This window comes from Anomaloglossus baeobatrachus, chromosome 1 (genome assembly GCF_048569485.1).
Source record: "Anomaloglossus baeobatrachus isolate aAnoBae1 chromosome 1, aAnoBae1.hap1, whole genome shotgun sequence".
Classification (NCBI taxonomy): domain Eukaryota; kingdom Metazoa; phylum Chordata; class Amphibia; order Anura; family Aromobatidae; genus Anomaloglossus; species Anomaloglossus baeobatrachus.
Window position 1 is genome coordinate 697,147,215 of NC_134353.1, and position 20,746 is coordinate 697,167,960.

The 20,746-nt window shown below is 51.1% G+C and overlaps 1 protein-coding gene across 1 annotated transcript in view; it reads right to left on the reverse strand.

Moving 5' to 3' along the window:
• The window catches only part of PRR14L (proline rich 14 like), a 91,830-nt gene extending 80,963 nt beyond the window's left edge, over positions 1-10,867 (reverse strand). The window contains exons 1-3 of the mRNA XM_075320692.1: positions 10,811-10,867; positions 4,367-4,768; positions 3,963-4,047 (exon numbers count right to left, since the gene is read on the reverse strand). Of these exons, the coding sequence (XP_075176807.1) occupies positions 3,963-4,047; positions 4,367-4,720 (439 nt within the window). The 5' untranslated portion in view covers positions 4,721-4,768; positions 10,811-10,867. The remainder of the gene's footprint in view (positions 1-3,962; positions 4,048-4,366; positions 4,769-10,810) is intronic.
• Between the last annotated feature and the right edge of the window lie 9,879 nt (positions 10,868-20,746).

A 20,746-nucleotide genomic window follows, 5' to 3' on the forward strand; every position in this document is an offset into this window, starting at 1 on the left:
CACCGTAGAGATTCCTTGGCCGCCTGAGAAAGAACGACGACTCTGTTGAGGGACGTCGACTCCTCGTCCCATTGGCGGAGAATGTCCCATTGTAGTGGACGCAGTAAAACTGCGCGAAAGGAACTGCCTCCATTGCTACCATCTTACGTAGGAAGTGCATGAGGCGTCTCAATGTGTGCGACTGGTTCTTAAAGAAGAGCTTGCAGCCCGTAGTGAATGCTGTTTGTCTAGCGGCAGCTTCACTATCGCTGAGAGAGTAAGAAACTCTATGCCTAGATATGTTATCGATAGGGTCGGGGTCGGATCTGACTTTAAAAAGTTGATGATCCACCCAAAACTCTAGAGAGTCTCCAGCGCAACGTTCGGGCAGTGTTGGCATGTTTCCTAAGAGAGTGCCTTGACAAGTAGATCGTCTAAATACGGGACCACAGAGTGACCCTGAGAGTGCAGGACTGTGACTACTGCTGCCCTGACCTTGGCGAAGACCAGTTGGACTGTCGCTAGCCGGAAGGTAGAGCTACGAACAGAGGGTGTTCGTCTCCTATAACGAAGCGTAGAAACGCTAGTGCTCTGGATCAATCGGCACGTGTGGATAAGCATCCTTGATGCCTAATGATGCTAGGAAATATCCTTGGGACCTTGAGGCGATGACATGGCGGAGGGATTCCATCCGGAACCGCCTGGTGTCCACGAGCTTGCTGAGCATTTTTAGATCCAGAACGGGACGGAACGGCCCGTTGTTATAGGTACCGCAAAGAATTTGGGGTAAAAACCGTGACCTTGTTCCTGAAGAGGAACGGGGGTCATCACTCTTTCTGCCTATAGAGTGCACCCTGTTTGCAGAAGAGCAGCGGCCCGGCCGGGAGGTGGAGAAATTCTGAAGAATCGAGTTGGAGGACGAGAAGTGAGCTCTATCCTGTACCCGTGAGACAGAATGTCTCACACTCAATGGTCATTGACCTATGGCAGCTAAATATCGCCAAGGCGGGAGAGCCTGCTACCGACCGAGGCCGCAAGTCATGAGGAAGCCGCCTTGGAAGCGGGTTTTCAGACTGTCGCTTTTTTGGGCGAGACTGAGCCCGCTAAGAATCTTAGCTCCTCTGATCCTTTTGAGTCCACATTGGACGAGGAAAAATGGGACCTGCCCGAGCCTCGAAAAGGCCGAAAACCCCGACTGCCTCTTGCTCTGTTGGGGTTTGTTGTGTCCGGGCTGAGGAAAGGATGAATCCTTACCCCTGGACTGTTTAATGGTTACATCCAACGCTCACCAAACAGTCGGTCAGCAGAAAAAGGCAACTGGTTAGGCAACCTTTTTTGGAAGCAGAATCTGCCTTCCATTCACTTAACGAGCAGACCAGGCTCTGCTTAAAAACACGGAGTAGCGGAGGCTACCGCCGCACGGTTCGCAGAGTCCAGGACAACCTGAATCGCGTAAGAAACAAATGCAGACATTTGAGAGGTTAAGGATGCCACCTGCGGCACAGATGTACGTGTAACCGTGTCAATCTGTGTAAGACAAGCTGAAATAGCTTGGAGTGCCCCAAGGGAGAGAATGCCGGAGCCAACGGTGCGCCGACAGCCTCATAGATGGCTTTCGATCAGAGATCCATCTGTCTGTCAGTGGCATCTTTGAGTTTGCAGTTCCATCTCCCACTGCAACTATGGATCTAGCTACAAGCCTGGAGATTGGAGGATGCCGCTCGGGACATTGGGTCCAGTCCTTGACCAAGTCAGGGGACAGGGATAACGTGTATCCTAAGCCGTTTGGAGAAGCGCATATCTGGATAAGCGTGGTGTTCCTGGCCTGCCTCTCTGAAGGCAGAGTGGTCCAGAAAAATACGTGAAGCTGACTCCTCCACTGGAGGAGCTGTGAGAAATAACCCACATTCTATAGATGGACGCTATAAGATTATTTACTATGGCGTCACAATCAGGTGTATCCAGATTGAGAGCGGTCTCAGGATCAGAATCCTGAGCCGCCACTTCCGCCTCATTACACAGCGAGTCCTTCTGTTAGGACCCTGATGAAACCGAGGCCGCTCATAGCGAGCCCACTTAGGCTGTCTGGGACTGACGTCCGTGCAGAGCCGTGACTCTGGGATGCGTGTGACATTCCCGGAGCTGTTAGTTATTCACACTGAGGGGGGCCATGGATCAATGATTCAACAGTGCCCATATTGTGAGAGACATGTCCGGACTGCTAGGCTTCTAGTATCATAGCCATAGTCTCAGAAAAACTGTCAGTAAATACTGCAGACACCGTCCTCATCCCCTGGCCATTAGTGCATACAATGGGAGTCTATGTAACCTGCCGGCCGTATAGCCGTACATGCTGTACCAGCTGTATAGAACATGTGGTTCTGCACCTTTGTTTTACACAGAGAATATGCTGATAACTCCTCCGCATAATCCAGGAGGGTATATACAACGTGCGACCAAACAGTGCAATGTATATAGTACAAGCATATCTATAAGTGCACTTCTGCACTAGTGGGGTTAGCACCACAGGTGCTGCTTAACGCCTGTTACAGCGATTGTGTGACTATCAGAATGCCAGGGTCTTCCACACTTGTCTCTGTATCGTACAGAAACTGACACTAATGGCTGCCGGTGTCCTTGTAGAGAAGGAAGCCGTGGGCGTGCCTGAGAAAGTGCGGGAATCCGGATTCACAGTGCACACAGTGAGAGGGGTGGAGTATGCAAAACATACTCCAGCTCTCAGCTCTGCTCTATGCAGCGTCACGCCCCTACCCTGACTGTCAGGGCTGTGGGCGGTAACGAAGGGAGACTAGGCCCAGAAGCCGGGGACTCGAGTTAACAGCGCGGCCGCCGTAAAAGCGCGGGCCGCGCTGAAGTCCCCGGCGCACCACAAGTGCCAGCCGCGCTGCTGCCAGCGGCCGGCGCGACCGATTCCTGGAAGTGGCCAGCGTCCCGCCCCTCTCCTGACTGGCAGGTCTGGGGGCGGGAACGAACGGAAGCAGGCCGCAAAAGCCGGGGACTCTAGTTATCAGCGCGGCCGCCGTAAAAGCGCAGGCCGCGCTGAAGTCCCCGGCGCACTACAAGTGCCAGCCGCGCCGCAGTCCCAGCGGCCGGCGCGACCAATTCCCATAAGTGAGCCTGCTTCAGCAAAGCTGAATGAGGCCATGGCACAGGCGCCGCAGCGCTGATGTCCCCCGGCGCACTACAACACCCAGCATGCTGCGGTGTGAGCGCCAAATGCACGGGGACACAGAGTACCTTGAGGAAGCAGGGCCATGTCCCTGATGTACTCCGCTCCATCCAGCATCTTCTCCAGGGGCTGTAGATGGAGCACGGTCTCAGTGCCTGGAGACCGGTAAATCCCACTTCACCCAGAGCCCTGTAAAAAGGGATGGGGAAGGAATCAGCATGTGGGCTCCTGCCGCCGTACCCGCAATGGGTACCTCAACCTTACAAACACCTCCGACATACAGTGGGGTGAGAAGGGAGCATGCTGGGGACACTATATGTGTCCTCTTTTCTTCCATCCGACATAGTCAGCAGCTGCTGCTGACTAAAAAGTGGAGCTATGCGTGGATGTGTTGCCTCCTTCGCACAAAGCACAAAACTGGTGAGCCAGTGATCCCACTGGGGGTGTATAGCCAGAAGGGGAGGGGCCTTACACTTTTAAGTGTAATACTTTGTGTGGCCTCCAGAGGCAATAGCTATACACCCAATTGTCTGGGTCTCCCAATGGAGCGACAAAGAAATATCAAATTTTCAAGGTTAAATGGTCATCAGAAACTACTTGATGTCTAAAAAAAGGCTACACTATTACGGAGTCCTCATGCTCTCATCATAGATGACAAAGGTCTTCTGACAAAGCATTGCACAATACATCAGATCCCAGTACCTCTATTTATTGTGTTGCAGTAACATCGCATTGGCACTTAAGATTTATTGTATTAGGAATCTTTGCAGGTGAAATATAAGAAACCATGTACCTTTCATAGGGAGCCGATTTGTAAGATCACGTGCGATTGACAACTGACGGAAGTCCTCTCTGATTGGCAAATCTGTAGACTCACCCTTAAAAAGAAGTAAAGAATAATTTTGTAATGAACGAGTGTGCACAATAAATCACTTGCACTGCCTAGTACGTTTCCATATAGCGGCACAGACGGCTGTGGTGCTGTCATGTCTCCTAGATACCCTTATCTAATATGGCAGCCAGCACTGAAGAAGGTAATGTGATCCCACAGTGCTGCCTGACGTATAGGACATAGGAGACTGACAAGGACTCTGTATCCTAGTACTGACTTATGAGCAACCCATCCGGAAGGTCCTGCTACTGACAGACACCTCATAATAAAATAAAGTGAGAAAAGATCAGATGCATTATACTTACTGATTCCTGGAGCATCATGTCCTGGACAGAGTCACAGATCTCTAATGGGGTTACTTTCTCCACAGCATCCAACATTACAGCAGAGTTTACAACAAAATGCTTCCCGGTGTGGTTTACTCTAGCACAAGAGAAAAGATCTGGCTCCGCCATAAACCTGGCGTCCTCACAGATTTCTGTTAGTGTCTCTTGCTCATTAACGTGCAGTGTTACCTGATCCAGGATACCTGGATCTGAAGCAATGTTGTGCTCATGGATGAAGGGAATGTGTAGTGCAGGCCACCTGTGTGTGATGGGCCTGCTCCGAGACTCAAGAGGGTTGTGTGGTCTCTGCTCCAAAACATCCAGTTCCAACATTATGATATGTGAGATTCAGGCGTAGTTTGCCAGTTTTCCTGCAGGTTCCTTGGTGAAAAAAAAAAGGGAGAAATGAAAGCCCAAACTTTATTTTCATCCACTTGGGTAGAAAAAGTAAATACAAAAACCACAAAGAATCCATTAACATTTATGTTAGAAGATCCTACGTGTACAATGCAAGTCCTCAAACTTAAGGCTCACTTTCTACGGTGCACATTTATGGGATGTAATGCTACTCGTATGTAACTGATTAGTTACAGTAAGGCTATGTGCCCATGGGACAACGTACCTGCGCATTTGATGCAGAAAGTCTGCGGATTTATCTGGATTTTCCAGATAAATCCTTAGGTTTGCAAAAGTACAGACATTCCCCGTGTTGTCCTATGGGATTTGGGGAGTGCTGTGTCCATGCTGCGGTATGTGCGGCTGTGGAATATGCTGCGAATGTCCCGCAGCCGCATGTAACTGCATGTCAATTATTCATGCGGAAATATCTGCGGATGTCTCACCTTTCCACTATGGAGATAGAGGCCGGGACTTCCGCAGGTATTTCCGCACTTGTTCCTCAGGTTTACCGCAACAGAAATGCTTGAATCCCGCAACAATGGATAGCTGCGGATTCCGGGCAGCGGCTGCGGTAAACCTGCGGCAAAGTCCGTGGGCACGTTGTCCCGTGGGCACATAGCCTAACAGTGCAGCTCGTCGTGATCAACTGATTCTGGAAATCCAATGTACTTCTATAAGAGAGTAACAGCATGGCTCATGACAAACGGAGATTCTATTACTGCACTTAGGCTTTGTTCACACATTGCATTTTTGCTGTTTTTTTTCTGCAGTAAAACCTGCTGTCTTGGCAGTAAAAAAGAAAAAAAAAAAAGCTGCTTTCAAAAAGCAGGTTTTGCTGAGTTTTACTGCTCTTTTGTGTGTCATTTTTCTTCTACAGTAATGTTTAAATAAAGTTAATTTGTTAGTTTTTGCACTCATTGCTTTCAAGGGTGAGAAAAAAAAAAAAAAGAAAAAAAAAGCAAAAACGCTGAAAAAAGATTGATAAAAAAACGCAGCAGTTTTCCATTTCAAACAGGAGGAAAAAAAAAACAAAGAACAAGTGTGTGAGATTTCTGAGATCTCACAGAATTTGCTGGCAATGTAAAAAAAAACAGCTTTTAATTTGCATAAAACTCATGGGGGGGAATGCAAAACCCCCCCCCCAAAACAACACAGCAAAAATCCAATATGTGATCATAGCGTAACACTGCATTACACAGGATTAGTTAATAGAAACGTTCTGCACGTTCTTCATTAATAACATTAACTTCCAATTTATTCTGGGCAAGTCAACGACAAACATACAGCCAGGCAGATGTGTCCCTGATGGTATTGTATGATGGTATAATCGTTGAGCTGGATTTCTCCGCAATGAACACACCATTATAGGGACTGTCAGCACAGGATGACTGGTCAACCCAAGTACAGGCGCTCAGTGCATCATGGCGGGGCCCACCATTTAGGTGCACCATACCACTTGCTGGTTTTCCCTGTATCTCCATCCTCCCCCTCCTCTTCTTTGATTGACAGCTCTGGCTTCCTAGAGCCACAGAAGGGAGGAGATTGAAAGGCAAATACTTATCCATCATGCAATACCAACAGGGTGGTATCTGACTGTCTCCAAATTTATTCTGCAGCAGGACAACAATTCAAACATACACCAGTTAATTGATGAAGAAATTGCTGTAATTTTGTATTATTAGCTAAACCTGTGTAAATGTGAGTAATGTAATGCAAGTGGCTTTGTTTCCATGTCAAAAGGTATGGATTTTGGCCAAAATGCTTCCACAAAGACCACATCTGGCCAGACGGCGCTACTTCCCCAGCAGTAGATGGGGTGTTAGCGGGATCCAACTAGTTACTGCAAATTTTGAGCAGATCGCACTATGGACATCAAGGCAATGATGACCACACTGATCTGATTTACATTTGTCTTTTGTTCGCTTACTTTGCATTTTGATACAAATAAACTAACTTCTATTTTTCAAAGCTTTTTTTTCCCGGATTTTCAATAGTTGGGATGTTAAAGGGTTGGTCCATCACTTTTGAACTAGCAACCATGAAACTCAACTGGTCCATACTTGTTTCTTTGTAATATACTATTCATTAATTACCTTCGCCGCTCATATATTGCCATCTCAGTGCGGCCATGTAACCCTTTGCTTGTATGACGCTTCTCCTACCTCTTTTGATTCACTGCATCTGCCCCTATTCTGGGCTCTAGAGTCAGACACGCTGCTGGAAGCCAGAAACCAGGTGAGGGGCAAATTAAGCAGAAGAACAAGGATGAATGTAATAGGCATTGCAGCCTACAACACTGCAGGTAATGAGCATATCACAAAAACACAAGCATGGAGCTGAATTCATGATTACTGGCCCAAAGGCAGTGGACAATTCCTTTAATGGCAACATCTTGGGGTTTTTCAGAGTCCCAACATTGATCAGTAATGCACTTAATGGAAGTATAGAAAACTGGATAAAGTGACTCCCCAGTGGTAATAAATTCTGTACACTGTATGCCATACACTCATGGATTCTGAATCCCAACAGCAATACATGAGGACATGCACTAGAGCAGTAATGGCCTCCTAGAATTGTCGGATCCTTCAGGGAACAGCTAGTACTGGTTTTATACCACCGGAAGGGGGAAGCCGGCCGCCGCCAGAGGGGGAGCAAGACCCCGGCGCCAGCCACCACCAGAGGAGGAGGAGGAGGAGGAGGAAGACCCCGGCGCCAGCCACCACCAGAGGAGGAGGAGGAGGAGGAGGAGGAAGACCCCGGCGCCAGCCACCACCAGAGGAGGAGGAGGAGGAGGAGGAGGAGGAAGACCCCGGCGCCAGCCACCACCAGAGGAGGAGGAGAGGAGGAGGAGGAGGAAGACCCCGGCGCCAGCCACCACCAGAGGAGGAGGAGGAGGAGGAGGAGGAAGACCCCGGCGCCAGCCACCACCAGAGGAGGAGGAGGAGGAGGAGGAGGAAGACCCCGGCGCCAGCCACCACCAGAGGAGGAGGAGGAGGAGGAGGAGGAAGACCCCGGCGCCAGCCACCACCAGAGGAGGAGGAGGAGGAGGAGGAGGAAGACCCCGGCGCCAGCCACCACGGAGGAGGAGGAGGAGGAAGACCCCGGCGCCAGCCACCACCAGAGGAGGAGGAGGAGGAGGAGGAGGAAGACCCCGGCGCCAGCCACCACCAGAGGAGGAGGAGGAGGAGGAGGAAGACCCCGGCGCCAGCCACCACCAGAGGAGGAGGAGGAGGAGGAGGAGGAAGACCCCGGCGCCAGCCACCACCAGAGGAGGAGGAGGAGGAGGAGGAGGAAGACCCCGGCGCCAGCCACCACCAGAGGAGGAGGAGGAGGAGGAAGACCCCGGCGCCAGCCACCACCAGAGGAGGAGGAGGAGGAGGAGGAAGACCCCGGCGCCAGCCACCACCAGAGGAGGAGGAGGAGGAGGAGGAAGACCCCGGCGCCAGCCACCACCAGAGGAGGAGGAGGAGGAGGAGGAAGACCCCGGCGCCAGCCACCACCAGAGGAGGAGGAGGAGGAGGAGGAGGAGGAAGACCCCGGCGCCAGCCACCACCAGAGGAGGAGGAGGAGGAGGAGGAAGACCCCGGCGCCAGCCACCACCAGAGGAGGAGGAGGAGGAGGAGGAGGAGGAAGACCCCGGCGCCAGCCACCACCAGAGGAGGAGGAGGAGGAGGAGGAAGACCCCGGCGCCAGCCACCACCAGAGGAGGAGGAGGAGGAGGAGGAGGAAGACCCGGCGCCAGCCACCACCAGAGGAGGAGGAGGAGGAGGAGGAGGAGGAAGACCCCGGCGCCAGCCACCACCAGAGGAGGAGGAGGAGGAGGAGGAGGAGGAAGACCCCGGCGCCAGCCACCACCAGAGGAGGAGGAGGAGGAGGAGGAGGAGGAAGACCCCGGCGCCAGCCACCACCAGAGGAGGAGGAGGAGGAGGAGGAAGACCCCGGCGCCAGCCACCACCAGAGGAGGAGGAGGAGGAGGAGGAAGACCCCGGCGCCAGCCACCACCAGAGGAGGAGGAGGAGGAGGAGGAGGAGGAGGAGGAAGACCCCGGCGCCAGCCACCACCAGAGGAGGAGGAGGAGGAGGAGGAGGAAGACCCCGGCGCCAGCCACCACCAGAGGAGGAGGAGGAGGAGGAGGAAGACCCCGGCGCCAGCCACCACCAGAGGAGGAGGAGGAGGAGGAGGAGGAGGAGGAAGACCCCGGCGCCAGCCACCACCAGAGGAGGAGGAGGAGGAGGAGGAGGAGGAAGACCCCGGCGCCAGCCACCACCAGAGGAGGAGGAGGAGGAGGAGGAAGACCCCGGCGCCAGCCACCACCAGAGGAGGAGGAGGAGGAGGAGGAGGAAGACCCCGGCGCCAGCCACCACCAGAGGAGGAGGAGGAGGAGGAAGACCCCGGCGCCAGCCACCACCAGAGGAGGAGGAGGAGGAGGAGGAAGACCCCGGCGCCAGCCACCACCAGAGGAGGAGGAGGAGGAGGAGGAAGACCCCGGCGCCAGCCACCACCAGAGGAGGAGGAGGAGGAGGAGGAAGACCCCGGCGCCAGCCACCACCAGAGGAGGAGGAGGAGGAGGAAGACCCCGGCGCCAGCCACCACCAGAGGAGGAGGAGGAGGAGGAGGAAGACCCCGGCGCCAGCCACCACCAGAGGAGGAGGAGGAGGAGGAGGAGGAAGACCCCGGCGCCAGCCACCACCAGAGGAGGAGGAGGAGGAGGAAGACCCCGGCGCCAGCCACCACCAGAGGAGGAGGAGGAGGAGGAAGACCCCGGCGCCAGCCACCACCAGAGGAGGAGGAGGAGGAGGAAGACCCCGGCGCCAGCCACCACCAGAGGAGGAGGAGGAGGAGGAAGACCCCGGCGCCAGCCACCACCAGAGGAGGAGGAGGAGGAGGAAGACCCCGGCGCCAGCCACCACCAGAGGAGGAGGAGGAGGAGGAAGACCCCGGCGCCAGCCACCACCAGAGGAGGAGGAGGAGGAGGAAGACCCCGGCGCCAGCCACCACCAGAGGAGGAGGAGGAGGAGGAGGAAGACCCCGGCGCCAGCCACCACCAGAGGAGGAGGAGGAGGAGGAGGAAGACCCCGGCGCCAGCCACCACCAGAGGAGGAGGAGGAGGAAGACCCCGGCGCCAGCCACCACCAGAGGAGGAGGAGGAGGAGGAGGAAGACCCCGGCGCCAGCCACCACCAGAGGAGGAGGAGGAGGAGGAGGAAGACCCCGGCGCCAGCCACCACCAGGAGGAGGAGGAGGAGGAAGACCCCGGCGCCAGCCACCACCAGGAGGAGGAGGAGGAGGAGGAAGACCCCGGCGCCAGCCACCACCAGGAGGAGGAGGAGGAGGAAGACCCCGGCGCCAGCCACCACCAGGAGGAGGAGGAGGAGGAAGACCCCGGCGCCAGCCACCACCAGGAGGAGGAGGAGGAGGAAGACCCCGGCGCCAGCCACCACCAGGAGGAGGAGGAGGAGGAAGACCCCGGCGCCAGCCACCACCAGGAGGAGGAGGAGGAGGAAGACCCCGGCGCCAGCCACCACCAGGAGGAGGAGGAGGAGGAAGACCCCGGCGCCAGCCACCACCAGGAGGAGGAGGAAGACCCCGGCACCAGCCACCACCAGGAGGAGGAGGAAGACCCCGGCGCCAGCCACCACCGGAGATGAGACGAATCTCATGGGGGTGAACCATCGCCATAACGTTAATCACCAATTGTCGCCTTTATGGCTGGATCATTGGTTTTCTGGACCAAGACTTTTCTTTTGGACGCCATAGCCATGTGCGGCGCTGAGGACGATGTGTACATGGCTGGCATATGCCCCTCTGCCTGACATTGTGCACTGTTCACGCTCCCAGCAGGGTGAGGGGAGTTTGCCCAGATTCTAGAACTTTGGCACAGCCGCCTTCGCTCCCGACAGCCGTACACAGCGCCGCTGCTCAGTGGCAGACCAGGCTGCGTCTCCGGCTGTAAACAATCCCTCCCCCGGTGTGTGAGCGCTCCATTCCCGGCTCTCACTCCTCCCATCCTGCCTCTCGCTCTCACTTTCTCAGCCGCTCCATGGCTCCCGTCAGAATCTCCTCCCGAACGACTAATTACCTCACTTCCGGTCAGCTTTCGGGACGTCACTTCCGGTAGAACGTCACGTGCGAGCTTTAAAGTGCTCCCCGGGGCTTCCGCTGTGTAGTCCTGAGTCCGCCCCAGGCAGGTGAAGTGGTCGGTACATTGGGGGCTGTGTACAGTCACATTACCCCGCGCCCTGTCAGCTCTGACCCACTGAGTGACGGCTGTCACCTCTCACTTTTCCCTGTCTCTGCAGGTCGGAGTCCAACATGAGAACCAACAGAGTGTACAAGCTGGTTATCCACAAGAAGGGCTTTGGGGGCAGCGGTGAGAACATGCACAACTGTCTCGGGCCATAAATGGATCCGAACGATGGATGATGGTCCATGTTTACATTGCTGTACATGAGAAGTGGTGATTGGCACGCATATGGGACCGCTGTCCACGTAATGACCGATGATGTGTCCATATGGGACCACTGTCCACGTAATGACCGATGATGTGTCCATATGGGACCACTGTCCACGTGATGAGTGATGATGTGTCCATATGGGACCACTGTCCACGTAATGACCGATGATGTGTCCATATGGGACCACTGTCCACGTGATGAGTGATGATGTGTCCATATGGGACCACTGTCCACGTGATGAGTGATGATGTGTCCATATGGGACCACTGTCCACGTGATGAGTGATGATGTGTCCATATGGGATCACTGTCCACGTGATGAGTGATGATGTGTCCATATGGGATCACTGTCCACGTGATGAGTGATGATGTGTCCATATGGGATCACTGTCCACGTGATGATGTGTCCATATGGGACCACTGTCCACGTGATGATGTGTCCATATGGGACCACTGTCCACGTAATGACCGATGATGTGTCCATATGGGACCACTGTCCACGTAATGACCGATGATGTGTTCATATAGGACCACTGTCAACGTAATGAATAATGATATGTCCATATGGGACTATTGTCCATGTTATGATCGATGATGTGACCACTGTCCATGTAATAACCGATGATGTGTCCATATGGGACCATTGTCCACGTAATGAGTGATGATGTGTCCATATGGGACCACTGTCCACATAATTACCTAAGATGTGCCCATACGGGACCATTGTCCACATAAGGACTGATATGTTCATATTATTGGTCCCATATGGGACCATTGCCCATGTGATGAGTGATGATGTGTCCATATGGGACCACTGTCCACGTAATGACCGATGATGTGTCCATATGGGACCACTGTCCACGTGATGAGTGATGATGTGTTCATATGGGACCACTGTCCACGTGATGACCGATGATGTGTCCGTATGGGACCACTGTCCACGTAATGACCGATGATGTGTCCATATGGGATCACTGTCCACGTAATGACCGATGATGTGTCCATATGGGACCACTGTCCACGTAATGACCGATGATGTGTTCATATGGGACCACTGTCCACGTAATGAATAATGATATGTCCATATGGGACTATTGTCCATGTTATGATCGATGATGTGACCACTGTCCATGTAATAACCGATGATGTGTCCATATGGGACCATTGTCCACGTAATGAGTGATGATGATGTGTCCATATGGGACCATTGTCCACGTAATGAGTGATGATGATGTGTCCATATGGGACCATTGTCCACGTAATGAGTGATGATGTGTCCATATGGGACCACTGTCCACATAATTACCTAAGATGTGCCCATACGGGACCATTGTCCACATAAGGACTGATATGTTCATATTATTGGTCCCATATGGGACCATTGCCCATGTGATGAGTGATGATGTGGCCATATGGGACCATTGTCCACGTAATAAATAATGATATGTCCATATGGGACCATTGTCCATGTTATGATCGATGATGTGACCACTGTCCATGTAATGACTGATGATGTGTCCACATGGGACCAATGTCTGTGTTATGACTAATGTGTCCACATCAAATCAAAATCAATCTTTATTTTTATATAGCGCTAACATATTCCGCAGCGCTTTACATACATCAGGAACACTGTCCCCATTGGGGCTCACAATCTTAAGTCCCTAACTGTATGTCTTTGGAGTGTCTGAGGAAACCCACGCAAACACGGGGAGAACATACAAACTCCTTGCAGATGGTGTCCTTGGTGGATATGAACCCAGGACCCCAGCACTGCAAGACTGCAGTGCTAACCACTGAGCCACCGTGCCGCCCATGAGACCAATGTCTGTGTAATGACTGATGTGTCCGTATGGGACCACTGTCCACGTAATGACTAATGATGTGTCCGTATGGGACCACTGTCCACGTAATGACTAATGATGTGTCCGCATGGGACCACTGTCCACGTAATGACTAATGATGTGTCCGTATGGGACCACTGTCCACGTAATGACTAATGATGTGTCCGTATGGGACCACTGTCCACGTAATGATGTGTCCGTATGGGACCACTGTCCACGTAATGACTAATGATGTGTCCGTATGGGACCACTGTCCACGTAATGACTAATGATGTGTACCTGTGGGACCACTTGTGTCATCGCATTTTTCTAATCGTTTCCGTTAATGTCAGCAGCACGTCTAATGTTTACACGTGGAGATGTGCTAATGAGCAACAATAATTGACCCCATAAAAGATGCGATCACCATCGATTCTCATTATGTTTCATCCGGAATAAATATTTAGGCAGTTCTAGCCCAGTCTTGTGTCTGATATTAATACCCTCAGTCTAAAGCGAGATTCACATTGGCATTCGGCGTTCTGTTTTCCTGTTCCAATGTAGAAACTGAGCGAAAACTGCAAGAAACTAATTCATCAAACAGTAAGGCGCTGTTAAAGTGATTGTCACATAACTCTGTGTGAAAACCCCTTTAATTAATTTTAATCACTAGATTTTGGCATAATAATGATTTCCATAATTAAATATGTTTAAAAAAATGTTTCTGTGCTGAAATAATCTTATATATGTGTCCCTGATATGTGCTGTGTAATGGCCGTGTCTGACCGTACAGGGACATGGCCTGACCATACCACATCTCCTGGGCAGGGAAGGACATAAAAGAGGGTATACTGACACTACAGCATGTGACCACAGCTGCTGCTTTCTGTGAGGTAAAACCTGTTTAAAAACAAGCTGGGAGATGTTTTACCTCACAAAAAACTTGCAATCCCATGTGTGAGGAGCTGGCCACAAGCTAAAGACTATTGGACTTTTTACAGCACAGACTGTTGGTTACTTCGATGTTGTTGTGTTTTTTTTATTAGATGTGTACTTGCTTGTTATTTTAAGGCCACTTGTCTGTACACAATTGGAAGGAGTTGTCACAGTTTGTCATAGTTTTCCTCCTTTGACTCTAATGTAATCAGATCTGCAGTAGGATTCATTGTCCTGCATCTGGTGGGGGGTTGTATGTCTGTTGTTCCCCTCTGCAGACAGCCTCCTTGATACACACACAATAATGCAGACTGGCCAGAGACTACCCTTCTTCTTAGGCCTCTTCTCCACTAGCGTGTAAAAAAACACAGCGATACTCGGCTCAAAATGTGAGTTGAGTATCCTGCGTGTGTCCTGCGTGTGATCTGCGTACGTTGTGTGTTTTTTTTCTCACATAGCATCCGTATGACATGTGAGCGTCATGTGAGTGCTATGTGAGTTTTTAGGTAAGCGGCGTAGGACTGGCTACAGGAGAAATCTCCTGTAAAACCAGTCCTGGCCGCGGTTACCTGCACTCAGCTCCAGAGCTGTAACCTGAGTTCCAGCATCTGCCTGATCTGTTTGCAGCTGTGCAGACCTGACCAGCAGTCGCCGGGGAATCCATCACTCGGCGCTCGCTGTTCAGGCTGCACTCTGGAGCTCAGGTGACAGCTCCGGGGTTCAGTGCATGTAACCGCGGCCAGGACTGGTTTTACAGGAGATTCCTCCGGTAGCCAGTCTGACGCGGTATGCAAGTGTCAGGATCCGTGTGACATGCGCATGCCACCCGGATTCTGACTTGCATGGGGTTGAGAGAGCTGAGAATCGCATCAAATCGCAGCATGCTGCGATTTCAAGGAGAGCCCGTGTATCGTCTGGAAAAAAAGGGGAAATGGAGACAGCATAATTAGAAACCATTTGCAATATTGCAATCGTTTCTCAATGCGAGGGAATTTGCAGGACAAAAACGCTAGTGGAGAAGAGGCCATACATGGAGTTACATGAAACAAACATTTAAGGAGGTGGTGATGTGATCAGTAGGTGAAGATAGAGCTTGTTGTGTGGCACTATATCAGACTGAGGGTTTTGGCAGGTTGTAGGCTTGTCGGAAGAGGTGGGTCTTCAGGTTTGTTTTGAAGCTTGTCAAGGTAGGCGAGAGTCTGATGTTTTGCGGCAGAGCATTACAGAGTATGGGGGAGGCACAGGAGAAATCTTGGCTGCGGTGGTGGGAAGAGGAGATGAGAGGGGAGTAGAGAAGGAGATCTTGTGAGGATCGGAGGTTACGTGCAGGTAAATACCGGGAGACTAGGTCACAGATGTAGGGAGGAGACAGGTTGTGGATGGCTTTGTAGGTCATGGTTAGTGGTTTGAACTGGAGTCGTTGAGCAATGGGAAGCAGGTGAAGGGATTGGCAGAGAGGAGAGGTCGGGGAGTAGCGGGGGGACAGATGCATTAGCCGGGCAGCATAGTGTAGAATAGATTGTAGGGGTACGAGACTGTTAGAAGGGAGGCCAGTGATTAGGAGGTTGCAATAATCCAGGCGGGAGATAGTAAGGGCATGTACTAGGGTTTTTGCAGCTTCTTGGGAAAGGAATATACGGATCCGGGAAATATTTTTGAGTTGGAGGTGGCAGGAGGTGAAGAGGGCTTGGATGTGCGGCTTGAAAGAGAGATCAGAGTCTAGGATTACTCCCAGGCAGCGAGCACGTGGCACTGGGGAAAATGAGCAGCCATTGACATTGATGGATATGTCAGGTAGGGAGGTTGAGTGAGGAGGAGGAAAGACAATGAATTCTGTTTTGTCCTTGTTCAGTTTTAGGAATCGAGCAGAGAAAAGGGATGAAATAGCGGACAGACATTGTGGGATTCTGGTTAGTAGGGAGGTGATGTCAGGTCCAGAGAGGTAGATCTGCGTATCATCAGCATAGAGAGGATACTGAAAGCCGTGGGACTCTATGAGCTCTCCCAGGCCGAAGGTGTAGATGGAGAACAGCAGTGGTCCAAGAACTGAACCTTGGTGGACACCGACAGATAGGGGGCGAGATTAGGAAGTGGTGTCAGAGTGGGAGACGCTGAAAGTTCGGTTGGTTAAGTATGAGGAGATCTAAGATAGCGCCAAGTCTGTGATGCCCAGAGACAAGAGAATTTGTAGTAGAAGAGAGTGGTCAACTGTGTCAAAGGCAGAGGACAGGTCCAGGAGGAGGAGGAAAGAGTAGTGCCGCTTTGTTTTGCGGTAAGGCTGCTTTCACACATCTGGTTTTTGCAGTGCGGCTCAATCTGGCAGAAAAACCTATGCAACGGATGTGGCGAAAAAAACGGCTGCGTTACATAAGTTTTTTCCATGCGGCCCGTCTGTTTTTTGACGGATGTGGCTTGATACTGAGCATGCGCAGTTCAAAAAACCGGCATCCGGCGTCCATAGGCTTGCATTGTAAATCCGGCACGATGCATTTTTTTCGCCGCACAAAAAAAAACGTGCCAGGCAACGTTCCATCCGGCTGCTGCATGGGCTAAATATGCCGCATCCGGCAAAAACCAGACGCAATGCAAGGCTATGCGGCACAATACGGCGCTAATGCAAGTCTATGCGGAAAAAACGCAACCGGCGGAAAAAAACCGGTTTCGTTTTTTCTGCAAAGCGGCGTATTGTGCCGCTCAGCAAAAACCGGATGTGTGAAAGCAGCCTTAGTAGGTCGTTAGTGACTTTGGTTAGGGCAGTTTCAGTGGAATGATGGGGTCAGAAGCCAGATTGTAACCGGTCAAAGAGAGCAGGAAGAGAGGTGTGAGGACAGTTCAAGATGGACATGCTGTTCCAGTAGTTTTGAGGCATAGGGGAGAAGTGATATGGGGCAATAGTCATGTATGGTCAGTAGTTGGTGCTGTGACGTGGAGTGTAGTGGACCTGCTGTTGCAGCCAGGTCCTGGTGCCTTGCCTATGGGTGGACTATAGAGTTTGGAGCTGGATTCACACGCTATTGTCGTGATATCCAATGTCTGGAGGAGCATAAGGACTATTGTTGCAAGTTGCAGCTGGATACGTACGCTAGACATGATATCTGTCGTTGGTAGGAGCATAAGGACTATGGTTGACGACTGGAGCTGGATACATGTGCTAAGGTTATGGTATCCGTCATCTGGAGGAGTATAAGAACTATTGTTGCCAGCTGGAGCTTGTTGCACGTGCTACAGTCGTGATATGTCATCTGGGGGAGCATAAGGACTATGGTCGGTGTAAGACCGTGTACAGAAGAAGTGTAAAATTATTGCATCATTAACCTGCCAAGGTGATTAATGCGACCCGCAACCTCAGATCTTCACATCATGTATACCAGTGATGGCGAACCTATGACACGCTTGTCAGTGCTGACACACGTAGTCATTTTCAGTGGCACGCGGCTGCCGGCCGCGGCCCCATAGAAATTAAGCAGCCTTTAAATAGCATGGCAAGCCATTCCGATTTTTTTTATCGGATCGGATGCCATGCAGGATGTCTGTGCCGGAGGTCTGTAGGCCCAAACAACAGAGCTCCGGGGTAGAGCGTCTAGGCCTGGGACTTCCGGTAGGCCCGAACTTCCGGCTGGTGCAGCAGGGAGCAGCGCAATGCCGCCCAAACAACAGAGCTCCGGTGCAGAGCGTCTAGGCCTGGGACTTCCGGTAGGAGGGAGCAGCTCAATGCCGCGGGGGACGCACTTCTGAGGCCTGAGGGGATCGCTGTCTGGAGGCCCTGTGATTACTACAGCAACCACCATCCAGTGAACTGTGGAGTGTCATTGGCCATTACTGAGATAAGTGAGGGGGAGGCTGGAAGAGGCCTGTGCTATGGGTGCCGTTTCCCGCCATGGAATAGGTTACCAGACACTTTTAGCACCCTGAAAAATATAGCAATGGCTTTACTCACTATTTTTCCTCTACCTACTTTTGTGAGACCTTATTCTCAGCATTAAATAATATCAAAACCAACAAAAGAAACAGATTGACAGATGAACTTAGTAGCGCTTGCTTGGGCTTGAAGTGTACAAAATACCAACCTTCAATTGAACATTTAGCCAATGAAATTCAGCAACAAAAAAGTCACTAAAAATAATCAGTGATGGCGAACCTGTGGCAGTCCAGCTGTTGCAAAACTACAATTCCCATCATGCCTGGCCATTCAAAGCAAAAGCTTTGGCTGTGAAGACCTGATGGGAATTGTAGTTTTGCAACAGCTGGAGTGCCACAGGTTCGCCATCACTGGAAGAATTCCCCCTCCCCCTCACTTATCTTAGTTCACGGCACCCCACACAAGTTAAATAATAGCAAGACCAACAAAAGAAACCAACTGACAGATGAACAAAGAAGTCACTAAGCAGGTAAGTTAAATAATTATACATATTTGTTAGTTTAAACTATACATGTCGCAAAATTATGTTTTTTTTTCTTCTCCAGGTGACACACCACCCAAGTTATGTTCGGTTTTTTGGCAAATTTTGACACACCAAGCTCAAAAGGTTGCCCAACACTGATGTATACTGTCTATAAATCTTTTTGTTTCCTCCCCTGCCCAGAACATGTGGTGTGATCAGACCATGTTCCTGTACGGTCAGACACGGCCATTACACAGCACATAGCAGGGAGACCTTTATAAGATAATCTCAGCACAGAAATATTTTTTATATTTTTTTAAACAGATCTAATTGTGGAAATTATTATTCCAAGGTCTATTGATTTAAATTTTAAAATGTAACTTTTAAATGAATTTTATTTGTGGGAAAACTCTGATCTGAGCTGGCAGTGATATTTTAAGTCAGATTGGTGATGTTGTTTAGTTCAGAATACACACATCTGTATATCATGGGCCCGGGAGGTGCGTGCTTGGAAGGTGCGTGCTTGGAAGGTGCGTGCTTGGAAGGTGCGTGCCCGGAAGGTGCGTGCCCGGGAGGTGCGTGCCCGGGAGGTGCGTGCCCGGGAGGTGCGTGCCCGGGAGGTGCGTGCCCGGGAGGTGCGTGCTTGGAAGGTGCGGGCCCGGGAGGTGCGGGCCGACCGCAGGTCTCCTGACCTAAACTTAACATCCTTGTAGGTATGGAAGAGGCTGTCAGGAGACCGCGGCCAGTACATGCATCATCATTCATATTTAGGCCACAAAACACGTCTTGTGACTTTGGCCTAAATGCGTCTGCTGTTTATTTTAGTAGTAGTGATCCATCCTAACCTACTCTTGGGCCTCCTCCTTATGTCCATGTTTCCAGTACATGTGACATCTGTTTTGTTTTTTTTTTTTGTTTTTTTTTACAGATACCACACATACCCATTATAATTTATAGGGGTGCTCATATGTCCGTGTTTCTACACAGACTGTGTGTCCACGCAAAACACACGGAGGCGTCCATTTTTTACGGCAGCACTCATGGCAAGGGTCAATACATGTTTATGCATCTGGGAAAAACATGTACAGTACACAGATGGCATCAGTTTATCTTCCAGGTGCTGTATGTTTTTAACATTGCAAAGTATAGGATAAGCTTATTTGTTTTTCTTTAGCCATCCATGAAAAACACTGATGACACACTGACACAAAACACTGATAACAGGTGGGTAAAAATGGACACACTGACACACTGATCCAAAACACTGATACTTGGTTTTCACGTACATGTTTTGTACAGACGTATGAAAGAGGCCATAGACTGCTCTTGCATTGTCACATCATGATTAAGTGGGAGTTGCCTGATATATTTTCAGGGCTCTGTTCACAGGTTGTCACTGTACTACAAAGTGAGAACATAACTTCTTTAAGGTTTATTAATGGTGAAACTCTTTCATAAGAACCACATAGCCTGACCCGGCATAAGGACTTAAGGGCACTTTACACGCTGCGATATCGCTAGCAAGCGTACCCGCCCCCGTCCGTCGGTTGAGCTTCACAGGCAAATCGCTGCCCGTGGCGCACAACATCGCTAACACCCGTCACAGATACCTGCCTAGCTATGTCGCTCTGGCCGGCGATCTGCCTTCTTTCTAAGGGGGCGGTTCGTGCGACATCACAGCGATGTCACACAGTAGCCGTCCAATAGAAGCGGAGGGGCGGAGATGAGCGGGCGAAACATCCCGCCCACCTCCTTCCTTCCTCATTGCTGGTGGGCGCAGGTACAGAGATGTTCGTCTTTCCTGCGGTGTCACACATAGCGATGTGTGATGCCGCAGGAACGACGAACAACCAGCGGCATGCACCACCAACGATATTATGAAAAGGATCGACGTGTCAACGATCAACGATTTTTGAAGTTTTTGCGATCGTTGCTCCTAGCTTTCACACGCCGCTATGTCGCTACCGGCGCCGGATGTGCGTCACTAATGATGTGACCCCGACGATATATCGTTAGCGATGTCGCAGCGTGTAAAGCACCCTTTAGACACACATATCTGCCACCATGAGCCGAAGTGGGCATATTGACGCAGCTTTCACATAATTACCACACTATACTAGTTTTTGTAGGTCTCATTGCATTAGGCCTCATTTACACGTCTATGTTTAAGCACATCCGTGAAAAAATGTTACCAGTGTTTTGGATCCATGTGTCATCAGTGTATTTTTCAAGGATGGATAAATTAGAAATCCCTATGCTTTGCAGGGTTAAATATGGAGAGCACACGGCTGGCACACTGACGTCATCCGTGTGCTGTATGTGTTTTTCACAGACCTATAGACCTGTATTGGCCCTTTTGATCTGTG